Source organism: Sprattus sprattus, assembly GCF_963457725.1.
Source record: "Sprattus sprattus genome assembly, chromosome: 7".
In the NCBI taxonomy this organism is placed as follows: domain Eukaryota; kingdom Metazoa; phylum Chordata; class Actinopteri; order Clupeiformes; family Clupeidae; genus Sprattus; species Sprattus sprattus.
The window spans coordinates 4,390,007-4,404,619 of record NC_137926.1 but is presented as its reverse complement, the minus strand read 5'-3'; the positions used below and the strand labels follow the sequence as shown (position 1 = coordinate 4,404,619).

Sequence of the window (14,613 nt, the reverse complement as noted above, 5' to 3'; positions counted from 1 at the left end):
GTGTTGATGTATATGTGTACCCCACGCATATACTGTATGTGTGTGTGTGTGTGCGCGTGTGTGTGTGTGTCTGTGTTTTTCCACGCTTGGACCACTCCCAAATCAATGTTTTCATTCGGACATCTGATAAAACAGAAGTTCTGTTATGGTGGCCGACGCTGAAAAATAAAAGTAATAAGTTCTCCAATACTGAGCTCCCTGGAGAGGAAGCCCATCCCTCAACTAACAGTTAGCCAAAAGATTAGTTTGGCTTGGCTTTTCTAAACCATTCATGAGTAAACACACATTAGCATAGCTGTACAAAACCAACCGGGTAGCACAATGGTGAAAATACTCCTGGAAAACAACCTAGAAGAATGAGAGGAAAAGCTCACACAAAAAAGGCCAAAAACGAACGAAACCTTTTGAGCGCTTGTTTCCTCAATGTGACCTGAGACAGGGCGTATTGTTCATCTGGATACCATTCCTCTTATCTTTGTACTCCAGCGTTAAATGTTTGATGAAACAGGAATAGCCTACGCTACTCCCACGGATCTAGAATGATTGAATGTTTCATCTTAATGTCAATACATCACTAACTTCTCTTGGTACATGAGAGATGATACTGTAATGGTGTTATCTTGCTTCAGTAAGGTCTCAACGCTTATCTTAAAGCTTATTTAAAGGCTTATATTTATATCTGTGTATGTTAGGTATGCAAATACTGTGTCTTCTGGTGTAGCTGGTCGTGCATCTTCCTGTGTATACTGAGTGAAGCAGATGGGCCGGCCAATGGCGTAGCCAACAAAGCACAATCCTGGATGTCTTTGGCAAACCTCTTCGTAGCTCTTCCCATCGGTCATGCAAGGCCATTCATTGACATTAGATTAAGCATCTGGCGATGTCAGAATACAGTGGTCATGCAAGGCCATTCATTGACATTAGGTTAAGCATCTGGCGATGTCAGAATACAGTGGTCATGCAAGGCCATTCATTGACATTAGATTAAGCATCTGGCGATGTCAGAATACAGTATTTCACTTTTACAGGTTTACCCACAATCCCCTTCGCTCTCCATCATGGAGGCAGTGATGAAGAAGCCAAAATAGAGGGAGACAAAAAGGTCACTGTTTTCTGTTTTCCTGCGTGGCTTCGTTATTTGGCGCTCGGTTTGTGGTCCGTGGGGAATGTGATCATATAAAATCATGGATGTCATGTTTCACTCCTTTCAGCTCCTCCATGTGGAGACGTTTGAATGCTGATGAGCTGTTAGGGAGGTGTTGTGTGGTCGGGATCCTTCCCCTCACCTAACCACATGAGCCATTAAATATTATGTTGAATTCGGGCAATTTATACTAAAAAATGCCTTGTGTGGACAATTAGGGATTTGGTTGAAGTGCACAAGTGCGCTTTTGTTGATATATCCTTACCGAGCTTGTTATGACCATATTACTTGCGTGGGACCACTTCATGCGCTTCTAATGTAGATGTAGTCATAACAAGAGTGGTGTCGACAAGCCAAACACTTCACCATCTGGCCAAGGAATGGCTTCTGCTGGTGTAGGGGGTTAGGGTTGGGGGTAAGGTGAGCCATTTTTTACTTGACTTTTCCAGGTCGACCTCTAGCTGAGGGAATATGAGACTGAAGTCAAACTATTACAACATACCACAAATGATGTGTGCCATCAGTTGAAACGGTAGCAGCGTGCTTAACTCAAATAGACAACTAAATATGGGCTCCCAGAAATGTGGTCTTGTGGCTGAAACTGGAACCCCTTTCTGGGTTTGTTTCTCTGTATTTACGTGGCATGACCACCATATCAAATATGAAATGTAATGTTATTTAATTATGGTTAGGATGTTACACTTAACTTCATGTAAACCGGTGGTTCATCTTACCCCCAAGGCTCTGACTCATTTTGCCCCACAACCACCATTTTGTGGAACAAAACATGCTTACCACTCCATCTATATGGCTCTTTATTCCACTCCATCTATATGGCTCTTTATTCCACTCCATCTATATGGCTCTTTATTCCACAGCAGGATGGAAATGGAGAATACAAACTATTATGACAAAATGACACACTGTGTATGGTTGCCCAATGCAGTTCCCCTGCCCTACCTTTCTTGGCTCAGGCAATGTTTTTGTCGAAACGACATTCCTGGTCGAAAGTGTTGTGATGAAAATGAACTATTATATTAGAACATTTTACCGTTTATTGTGACAACTGGAAATAGATTCTGAGAGGCACTGTACCAAGACAAATTCCTTGTGTGTGCAAACTTACTTTCCCATTAAACCTGATTCTGATTCGATTAACCATAACTCCCTCTCCCTCTCTGTGTTGTTGGTAGGGAGATGAACTTCAGGAACTTCACGCTAATCCAGCTGAACGAGGAGTTCTCGCGCGGCCGAGGGCTGGATGTCGGGGCCAGGGCGTGGAAGGGGGGCAACGTCCTCCTCTTCTTCTGCGACGTAGACATCGTCTTCACCGCGGACTTCCTCAACACCTGCCGCCTGAACGCCCAGGCTGGTGAGTGATCCGGCAGCTGGGACACACACACACTCACACACACACACACACACACACACACACACCACAGGGCAGGGAGGAGCCCAGAGGCCAACAGACCCAAAACAGCAGACACCCCCCTGCTCTCCTCCTCCTCTAGAGTCCCCCCCCCCCCCCCCCCCCCTCTAGAGCCCCCCCCCCCCCCCGCACGCTCGAGTCCTCCTCTCTCCTCCGTAAACGGATCAGGCTTGCGTGAAGTCTGGCCTGGTGGTTTATGGAAGTGGCTTGACCAACTACACACCAGACACCACAGGACTGAAGGCACTGTGCTCATGTGTGTGTTGATTACTCTACTGAAGGCACTGTGCTCATGTGTGTGTTGATTACTCTACTGAAGGCACTGTGCTCATGTGTGTGTTGATTACTCTACTGAAGGCACTGTGCTCATGTGTGTGTTGATTACTCTACTGAAGGCACTGTGCTCATGTGTGTGTTGATTACTCTACTGAAGGCACTGTGCTCATGTGTGTGTTGATTACTCTACTGAAGGCACTGTGCTCATGTGTGTGTTGATTACTCTACTGAAGGCACTGTGCTCATGTGTGTGTTGATTACTCTACTGAAGGCACTGTGCTCATGTGTGTGTTGATTACTCTACTGAAGGCACTGTGCTCATGTGTGTGTTGATTACTCTACTGAAGGCACTGTGCTCATGTGTGTGTTGATTACTCTACTGAAGGCACTGTGCTCATGTGTGTGTTGATTACTCTACTGAAGGCACTGTGCTCATGTGTGTGTTGATTACTCTACTGAAGGCACTGTGCTCATGTGTGTGTTGATTACTCTACTGAAGGCACTGTGCTCATGTGTGTGTTGATTACTCTACTGAAGGCACTGTGCTCATGTGTGTGTTGATCTTTACTGAAAGCACTGTGCTCATGTGTGTGTTGATCACAGCACTGTACTGAAGGCACTGTGCTCATGTGTGTGTTGATCACAGCACTCTACTGAACGCACTGTGCTCATGTGTGTGTTGATCTTTACTGAAGGCACTGTGCTCATGTGTGTGTTGATCACAGCACTCTACTGAACGCACTGTGCTCATGTGTGTGTTGATCACAGGACTGTACTGAACGCAGTGTGCTACACCATCCAGGTTATGCGCTCCACTCATGCATGTGTTGTTATGCACGACTGCAAACCATCTCCAGTTTGATAATTAATCTTTAAGATGAGGGGTTAATTACTGAAGAACATATCTAATTAACATTCTCTGCTAAAACTTAAAATCACTGAATAGTGATTATTCTGAGCACACAATCCCCCCCCCCCAACCCTGGAGCCTGCATGTTGTCTGTGTTTTTCCATTCTAACCAATCATCTCTCTCCATTCTAACCAATTATCTCTCTCCTCTCCCCAGGTAAGAAGGTCTTCTATCCGGTTCTGTTCAGCCAGTACAACCCTGCGGTCATCTACGGCAGCCATGAGCATATTCCTCCGGTGGAACAACAACTGGTAATAATAATAATAATAATAATAAAACTTTATTTATATAGCACCTTTCATGCAAAAGAATGCTGCTCAAAGTGCTTTACAGCAAATGTAATATAATGTTCTCAGTGACTCAGTATCCACTCAATCTGGTTAGGCTGCTAAATGAACAGAAAACGTAATGAGTTTCTACACACACACACACACACACACACACACACACACAGACACACACACACACACAGACACACAGACAGACACACACACACACACACACACACACACACACACACACACACACACACACACACACACACACACACCTTATTTCCCCCTTTGGTGACCCTGTTGTAACTACACATATGCCCAGTCGTTATTCCAGAGGGTTTCAAATATTAGCAACAGCGCAGCATCATGCAGAGTTCTGAAGCTTGAAGTAAATCTCATGGCGTTAAGTAATCACATTCAGCATTCTTAATGAGGGCAATGTTTACGTTATTAACTGCAGCCGGCGCTGCGTGGGATGAACTTAGTGGAACAAAATGATTTCCACAGCAGGGAACCACCACAGCCTTGCCTGACTCTGTGTATTGGTAGCAAAGCCTCTCTGTGTAAACCACCACAGCCTCGCCTGACTCTGTGTATTGGTAGCGTAGCCTCTGTGTAAACCACCACAGCCTCGCCTGACTCTGTGTATTGGTAGCGTAGCCTCTGTGTAAACCACCACAGCCTCGCCTGACTCTGTATATTGGTAGCATAGCTTCTTCGTGTAAACCACCACAGCCTTGCCTGACTCTGTGTATTGGAAGCATAGCTTCTTCGTGTAAACCACCACAGCCTCGCCTGACTCTGTGTATTGGTAGCGTAGCCTCTGTGTAAACCACCACAGCCTTGCCTGACTCGTTTGAAGGAAAAGGACGAGGTGATGGGGATTTGTCAGTAACAGTGGACTTTTATTTATCTCCTTTGACAGGTCATCAAAAAAGACACAGGCTTCTGGAGAGATTTTGGCTTCGGTATGACGTGTCAGTACAGATCCGACTTCATCAACATAGGTAACTATCAACAAAAGTGGGCAGGCCTTGTGTGGTTTACCTCACATTGTGTGCCAGACAGCCTTGGTGTTGGTTTGTCCCAATCCGTTATTAGCTTCAAACCCTGAGGGAATCGATTGCACTACATTAAAATATGTATAGAAAGCAGTAGTCATTCAATGAAGTCTATCTTTGTCAAGTAAAAAAAAACATCAATAAAAACAGATGAACAAATATTTCCGGTATAGATAGATAGATAGTTAAACTTGTACTAATCCTGTGAGGGAAATTCAATTGTCAAAGCAGCAAAGTAGTAGGAATAGGATACATAAACATAAAAAAAATTAATTAATACAAATTTGAAAAATAAATCAAATAAATTGATAGAAATAAATAGACAACATAGTTCAGCGTACATTACATAAAACGAAATGTTTGGTTGTGTTGGTTGTGGAGTCTGATGGCTACTGGCACAAAGGATCATGTATGTATGTGACGGTACAGTCTGACAGGCTCAGGTAAAGTGATCTTTGTGTCGTCTTATTTGTCTTGGGGATGTTAGTGTGTGTGTGTCTCTAAGTTAGTCAGGTTCTTGTGAGCGATTTCTTTCCACTGAGGTAGTGGCTGTAAAATGAAACCGCGAGCGGTAAACCTGCTGCGAAGAGAAGAAAGGGGTGTTAAAAAAAGAACAACCTCATCACTCTCCTCTACTTGCCTCTGCACTTCCTGTCAAATTCTACCGTTAGCTTCTGCACCTAAAGCTCTGTAGAATTTAGACCTTTAGTTTCTGCACCTTAAGCTCTATGACAGTCGTGTATGAAATTGAAGTTCAAGACGAACAGGAAGTCACACTTATTTTCAGTGACTTCCCCCTGTTGCTTTCGTTGTAATTAGGGTTGCAAAATTCCGTGAACTTTCCATGGGACTTAACGAAAAATATACAGGAATTAACAGGGATATATAGGAATAAAGCGACAATTTGGGGTTATTTATAGTAACTGTATTTACCTTGTCATATGTCAGACAGTGGGCCTCATTCCCGAACACTGTTTTAGGTGTTTTCTTAAATATCTTCTCATGAACTTAGAAAAGACCAACCTAAGATCTCTGCCGGATTCATGAACGCCTGGAAAGGTGTTCTTAAACCGCCAAAGTGTTCTTAGCTGTGCACTGATTCTCAAATTGAACACATTTTCTTGTACACCTGAATTTGCATATAAAAACGCCCCGTCAGCTTCTTATAAGGGCATGTGACTATTAAGACGTGTGGAGAATCCACAGAATCCACAGGCAACACAAAAGAAACTTGAGATTGATCAAAATCATGTCAAAGCGTAAAGCGAAAACCGGCCTTTTATGCCGTGTATGCATTTTAAAATACTACTCTTACACGGCCAGAGTGGGTTTTGCCCGAACTTTACATTAGCGACTTTCAACATGCAACCATCACGTCTACAGCCTGTATGTGTAGTGCATTCTAGGTAATGCAGTTCACATAATATGCACATAACACACGGTCAAGTAAACGCAGACCTAACTTCACCGGTGCAGAGGTGGAGGTACTGTTGCAGAATGTAGATGTGTCCATGCTATTCCACTATGGCTATATCTATGCGATTGGGTTTAGTCCTTATTTATTTGTTCACTGCCATTTGCAATGTTCGTGTTATGCTTTTATTTATTTTAGGACATCAAAGTTTTTTCTAAAATTCCCAAATTCCCGAGTTTAAATTCCCATTGAAAGTTTCCGGAAATGTACCGGAAATGTTCTGCCCCTTTGCAACCCTAGTTGTAATCCATTTTATTTGTGTATTGATTTGAAAATAAGCGTTGGCTGATTAGTAATTAGTAGTGAAAATATGAATGGAAATGTAAGTTTGGGCTTTTGCCAAATAAAAAATGATAATGTTGTTATTGTTAACGTTAATGTCAATACATTTAAAAGTAAGAAAATGGGGCCTGGTTTGAGTGCAGCCCATCGAGAGGACCTCAGACTCCTCAGAAGCTGGATCAGGAACAGATGATGGGATTTGTGAAGCGTTTGGCCACTCAAACGTCATCGGTATTAAAACAAGGCAATATGCTCGTTTTTGTTTGTTGTTCATTCACTTCCCTCAGCTAATTGAAATCCCCTTGGGCTAATCTTGGATCAGTGTTTCCCACTGTTATTCAAACTTTAAGTTGCAGGCCCATTTCATCCATTGTGGTGAAGGTATGCAAGGTTAACTCCATGTTACATGTGATAAACTACAGGAGACACTCCAACGCACTCCTTCTGAATTTAACAAAACCAACAGCCTGACTAAGTCCACTAAATCTTCGGCCATAGACAGCTGCTGTTTTGCTAGTTCTTGTACTTGAACTCCATACCAGTGGTTTAGCCTCCTCTTCTTGGGAATAACTGGGGGGGGGGGGGCTGTGCAAGCTCCTACATGTGAGGCAGTTTAAGATAACATGGTGTCTGCTTGTAGACTAACAGGGCAGGGTGTGTTGTGAGTTGTGAGTTTGTTTGTTTTTGCTCGTCTCAACTAGGGGGTGAAGCGCACGTGAAATTCCCGTCATGGTCACGGCCGACGCTGTTAATGCTCGAGCTCTCTCAGTGCTGTCAACAGTCAGGAGCCTGTTTGGAGTGAGCATGGCAGTCATGTGAGCTAGCGTGTGAGCTAGCATGAGGGCTAGCATGAGAGCGCAGAGAAGAGAGAGAGATGTAACTTCATTTCGGCACGCATTCATCCGGGTCAGATTAACAGATAATTGAGTTTCCTCAGAATCTCAGTTTCGGCTGGAATTTTTTCCCTCGCATCTGAGTTCAGTGATGCATTAAAGGACTGAACCCCCTGAATATGTATTATATAATCTTTTGAGCGATAGGGGCCTGTGACGTGAAATAAAGATGACTTGAAGTAAAACTAAAATGTGAAGCTTTGCTAATCACTGAGTATGACAACTTCATGCTTTCCAAACAATAATGAACTACAAGCACAAGTACGTGTTAAATGCATGTCTGTGCTGTACTGAACCACACCTAGAAAATGTTTGAGTTTTTTTTATTTGTACCACAGTATTTCAGCTTCACACACACACACACACACCCACCACACACACACACACACACACACAAGCACAAACACACACACACAAACACAAACACAAACACAAACAAACAAACAAACAAACAAACAAACACACACACACACACACACACACACACACACACACAAACAAACAAACAAACAAACAAACAAACAAACACACACACCACACGCCTTCCCATAACCTCTAACCATCTCTCCTGCCCTGTGTGTACCCCCCTCCCCCAGGCGGCTTCGACGTGGACATTAAAGGCTGGGGCGGTGAGGACGTGCACCTGTACCGCAAGTACCTGCACAGCAACCTGCTGGTGGTGCGCGCGCCCTCCCGCGGCCTCTTCCACCTCTGGCACCAGAAGCTCTGCGCCGACCAGCTGCCCCCGGACCAGTACAAGATGTGCATGCAGTCCAAGGCCATGAACGAGGCCTCGCACGGCCAGCTGGGCATGCTGCTCTTCCGCCACGAGATCGAGGCGCACCTCCGCAAGCAGCGGGCACAGGCCAGTGCCAAGAAGGCCTGAGGGGACGGCAGGGTACGGAACGCTGGATGGCGGGCCGGGTTGAGGGGGGGGGGGGGGGGGGTCGAGTCCGCCGTTGCTTGAAGCGGGACGATCTCCTTGGAAGCTCCAGAAGAGATAAAGACAAAGCTACTCTGAAAGGCTATGAAAGGAGCTGCTGGAGATAAGACGGACATTTTCCTGGGAAGGCTAGATAGTGATGAAGGCAAAGATGTTGGACTTCGTGAGAAGGGATGTGACGAAAACAACAGTTGTTTGATTTTTCCTGAGTGTCGTTTGGAACACTGGCGATCCCCTGGAATGATTTGAAGAGTACAGATGCACTTATATTTCCATGTGTCCACATGTTTCAAAAAGAAACCTGCTTTGGGTGTTATTTCATATCTGTCTTCAAGGCTGGCCAGCTTCACAGGGGCGACACGTGGACAGGAAGAGGTTCAAAGGTCAAGCCTGTAAGACAAAAGGTCAATAAGTCAAGGCTGTATCTAATTAAGACTCTTGTGGCTCTGTTAAACTCAATAGTATGACTTGCTGAAAGGCATCCTGCCATCTAGTGGACTACAGAGGTAGGGCCACTAGGAGGACTAATGAGCCTTGGTTATAGTGCCCTCTAGAGGTTTTCGTAAGACACAATGGATTCATGAAAAGAGAAAAAAAAAACCTTAGATTGTATTATATTTTATTTTGCTGAAAGACATATTTTTGATTTTTCTATTATATAAAATTGCAACGGTTTTGAAAACTGTTCAAATTATATTATTGTGTTACATTTGTCACATGTAATGACATGGCTCACTAGTGTCCCTATTTCTCACACAAGTGGAGCTCAAGAAGACCTTTTTTATTCCAGAGCTCTTATAACTCTTTATACCATACCGAAAAACTCTTAGGCAAGGGAATCCATCTTCCTGAAAATGTGTTTACAGTTTTTCACCCATACGCAGGTTTATTGTAGGCTAGAGCTTAATCTGAGAGCTAATTATGACCCATGTTACTGTGTTACACAGAGAGGAACTTCAGAAAGAGGAGTTCAGCTTGTGTCCAGACTGTTTGAGGAGTTCAGCTTGTGTCCAGACTGTTTAAGGAGTTCAGCTTGTGTCCCGACTGTTTGAGGAGTTCAGCTTGTGTCCCGACTGTTTGAGGAGTTCAGCTTGTGTCCAGACTGTTTAAGGAGTTCAGCTTGTGTCCCGACTGTTTGAGGAGTTCAGCTTGTGTCCCGACTGTTTGAGGAGTTCAGCTTGTGTCTAGACTGTGTGAGGACTGAGGAGTTCAGCTTGTGTCCGGACTGTTGGCTATCAATGAGCAGCCTGAGCAGTTTTCAGCAGCTGAGAAGGAGCGTGAGGGTGTTTCGTAACTAGGGAGTGATTAGACTCTAAATACCGTTGTTGATCAGGGAATTCAAGACCATGAATAAATAAAAGCAAAGAAAGGCCTGTAGAATATAGAATATGATGCCTTTATAACTGAGACAACCAAATCAGTCACGTTAAATGTACAATTCTCAACTAAAGCAAAGACTGGGTGACAAGAACACGTCTCTCAGACAGACTTTTCCTTAAAGATCGGCGTATTTCTCCTGCATGCACACTGATCTATCTTTATAACGTACGGCTGCAGGAACACAACACACACACACACACACACACACACACACACACACACACACAACGACGACGCGCTCAGAGAGCTAGAAATCACCGCTGTCTGTTCATTGCTGACTTGTGCTTTCATGGAGCCTCCGCACACACACACACTCCACACACACACACACACACGCCATCCATTCTCATTGGGGAATGGTCGCTCCTGTTTCGCCTTCGTGCCAATCTGTAATTGCCTTGTCCGCAAGCGTTGCTTGTTTTTTATATATATATATTGCAAAAAGGAAGAGAGGAAGAGTATCTTCTACAGAGAAGAGGTCACTCTGAAAATAATTATTGTTTGTACATTTATATAAAGTATAATAGCTGAAAAAAGGAGGGGGGGGGGGGGCGGGGTGGGTAATGTGTTTATCCAGCTGACTTTTGCTGTTTCTGCCGCTGGAACATATGATCATAATAAACACATTCCTGCATTGGCTTGATCAGGACATGTAGAGTTGGTGACAGAGTGCAGTGCTGGTCTGTGGCCAGCAGTGGGTGCCGTTCTCAGGGTGCTACCACAGTGGCGGCTGAAGCACTGCTGTCACTGTCCCTTTGTATAGATGACCAAATGTTGTCAACAAAACAATCTAACTTATTAAAATGCACTTTTGTTGAATACTGTATTAAATGTATTATGCTCTATGTATTTTAATTTTTTTTTGTTTTATTTTATTAAAAATAGAGACATAAAACTTCACACAGTTTATTTTGGACTTTGCTGGATTAGATATAACTCATTTTTTTTGCTGTTTCATTTTGTTTGAAGATAGGTTTCAGTTATACTATTTTACACAGTTTGTTTTATAGGGTCAAAGACTCAAATAAAGAGAGATTAGTTCATTCGTATGGGCTGTTGCTTTGCTTGTGTCTATGTTTTCTTTAGTGTTTAAATGGTGATAATCACGATTAAGTCGGCACAATGGAAATGAATGAATGAAATGAAAAATGAAAAGTCCAAAAGTTACAAATAGCAGAACTAGTTTTAGTACACCCAAAACTGGTGCCAAGGACCTGCTAGCGGCTCATCATCCGCATCATCATTCATTTGTAAATTGAAAAATTGTAAATTTGGAATATCTGCACTCTGACCTAATTGACCATGAGGAAACATTTCTATGCATGCACTCATTCTGGCCTTTGTAGAGTGTCATTTCGTGTGCGTAACTTTTCAATTTACAAATGGATGATAACCTTAAGCTGTGTTTGTTTTCCACCTCCACATCTTGGCACATAATGATGACTGATCAATAGAATTCAACTGTTGACTCCCTTCTCCGGGCCAAGGAGTAATTGGCTTTAGATACTTCCGTTTTTTACTATCTTTACCGGACATTTTTTTATGAGCAAGATGGGTTTTCACTTTCTCTAAGGCCCTATTTGCAGTTTTAAATGCACTATTTACACTTTTATATTTACGCATTAAATTACCACTTTAAAAGGCAATGGGATCGCAAGTGGACACCCGAAACACGCTTCCATTTACACCGTCCTAGACCCCCTCAGCATGTGGTCAGAGTGATCACATCACAATGCGTCTTGGTGGTGATTTGCACTTGTATTTAAGCTCTGTCCATTGGTGATCCGATCGCCCAAGGTGCCTGACCACTGATTTTATTAACCATCATAATGTAATGTTGTTAATTGGAGCTTGAATGTCTTGTGTAATTTGTTTATCCGTTTGCTGCTTCCTTTACCTTGTGCTTTTGAGTCTCTTCTTCTAGGTTTTTCACGTTTTTTCAGTTGTGTAAATAAAGCGCTAAAGCGCCACCCACAGGCGTGAGGTATGTACTACAGTCGGTTCACCGCAATCTGCTGCCTCCGTGTTTACGCAAATCTGTCGTTGCCAGCCTCCGTATGTACGAAATTAAAAGATTCGATTGGTGTGAAAAGTAAATCCGATTCGGAGGCCCTAGACTTCGTGTGCATTGCACCTAAGATGGCTTGCATCAGAATAAGCAATGACTGATGAAAAACAACAGCCACTTGAAAGTCTATGGTAACAAAGAGCTCTGGTAACTGCAAAACGTCTAGTAAGCACTTCCACAAGCTCCGCATCTTTTAAACAAGTATGACAGATACCTACAAACTTCACAGACACTGTGACAATCTGTGAGGGAAGATTAAAGCAAGAGCAAAGGTTTGTATGTGTGAGAAGCTCTAATCACTCACATACAGCCACGGAAAAAATTAAGAGACCACTTCAAAATTATCAGTTTCTCTGGTTTTACTACTGTATTTATTGGTATGTGTTAAAGTAAAATGTACATTTTAGTTTTATTCTATAACCTACTGGCAACATTCCTACCAAATTTCAAATAAAAATATTGTCATTTAGATCATTTATTTGCAGAAAAATGACAATTGGTCAAAATAGCAAAAAAGATGCAGTGTCTTCAGATCTCGAATAATGCAAAGAAAACAAGCTCATATTCTTTTTTAAACTACACAATACTAATGCTTTAACTTAGGAAGAGTTCAGAAATCAATATTTGGTGGAATAACCTTGATTTAAAATCACAACTTTCATGTGTCTTGGCATGCTCTCCACCAGTCTTTCACATTGCCGTTGGGTGACTTTATGCTACTCCTGGCGCAAGAATTCAAGCAGCTCGGCTTCTTTTCATGGCTTGTGACCATCCATCTTCCTCTTGATCACATTTCAGAGTTTTTTTTATGGGATTCAGGTCTCGAAATTGGGCTGGCCATGACAGGGTCCTGATCTGGTGATACTCCATCCACACCTTTACTGGCCTGGCTGTGTGGCATGGAGCATTACCCTGCTGGAAAAAACACTTCTCAGAGTTGGGGAACATTGTCAGAGCAAAAGGAAGCAAGTTTTTCTTCCGGGACAACGTTGTACTTTGCCTGGCTGAGGTTTGTAAAAGACCATAAGGATTGAACCAAAGCCGACTGGAGGGTCTCCTAGTTCGTCTTCTCTGATGAGTCCAATTTTCAGCTTTGCCCAACACATGGTCGTCTGATGGTTAGACGGAGACCTGGAGAGGCCTACAAGCCACAGTCTTGCACCTACTGTGAAATTGAATATGAGCTTGTTTTCTTTGCATTATTCGAGATCTGAAGACACTGCATCTTTTTTGCTATTTTGACCAATTGTCATTTTTCTGCAAATAAATGATCTAAATGACAATATTTTTATTTGAAATTTGGTAGGAATGTTGCCAGTAGGTTATAGAATAAAACAAAATGTACATTTTACTTTAACACATACCAATAAATAGTAAAACCAGAGAAACTGATCATTTTGAAGTGGTCTCTTAATTTTTTCCGCGGCTGTATAAAATTAATGGTTGCTTTGCCCGGAAAGCTGTCATCTTCCAGACAACTATCATCAGTTTTGTAACAGATGTCTAGTGCTAGTGTGTCTGTAGCAGCACCTTCCAATGGTAAAAATCCCATGATGAAATGTGTTGACAGAATGCAAAGTTTCCCTTCAACTGTGGGCATGACATTTCAATCCATCAAGCAGCGTTGCGCTGGAAGGAAAAGCAGTATTCAGTCAGCCACACATACATTAGAATGTAAGCGAAAATCTGTTTAGATGTGTGTTCACTTATTAATGGTTTGTTCATTCCTTACCCATTTACTCACATCAGTAAAACTGTGTTATTAACTATCGAGTTGTTTGCTATGCTGCAGGCCTACATATTCCAGTAGCCTACTCATTGCAATATCTCAATAAAAGGATGCATGTCATTAGCTCATAAGCTTTTATATTGCAACTATCATTATAGCTGCAATATACTGTAATTTTTTTTTACATCATCTTGTCCTTAGGGCCAGAACTCTTGATAAAGCCCCAAATAACAGTGGATTCGCGCCGCTTCTAATGTAAGGGAGATCTTCGACCAGTAGAGGGCATTGTTGGATTACAGACACCCTCCCAGTAACTGTCCTGTCCCCGAAACACGGACGCTTATAACCGGAGCCCGTCTAGAAATGTTGTTATAACTGTTAGATAAGTGGGGAAATATAAACAGTCTAAATGCAAGTTACAAAACAATACATTGCGGTCTTTGCTTTAGAGCGCAGCAGTAATGTTAAGTTAATCACGTTTCTTGTATGCATCTGTCTAGGGGTAAAAATATGCTTTACCAAAGATAATATTACTGTATTTGTGGACGCTTGCTGGTCTGAAAAAATAAATCGGGACTATCTGTCTACTGACAAATCAGCTAACGGGTGACATGCACTGTCTATTGGTAGGAGGAGCGGAGGGACGTGGCGAATGCTTTCGTAAGAAGCTAGCGACGAGGCGATAGGCTGCGTGAATGACCTCCTTCCCCTGCCATCATGTCAACCCTCAGTGTGTTTCTATGCTATA

General features: G+C 42.8%; 1 protein-coding gene across 1 annotated transcript in view; it reads left to right on the top strand.

The window, feature by feature from the left end:
• Positions 1–8,631, top strand: part of csgalnact1a (chondroitin sulfate N-acetylgalactosaminyltransferase 1a) — a gene marked incomplete at its 3' end in the record, with an annotated part of 45,364 nt that extends 36,733 nt beyond the window's left edge. Inside the window, 4 exon segments of the mRNA XM_080842823.1 lie at positions 2,338–2,516; positions 3,917–4,011; positions 4,961–5,042; positions 8,342–8,631. Coding sequence (XP_080698949.1) covers positions 2,338–2,516; positions 3,917–4,011; positions 4,961–5,042; positions 8,342–8,631 — 646 coding nt within the window.
• Positions 8,632–14,613: the final 5,982 nt, after the last annotated feature.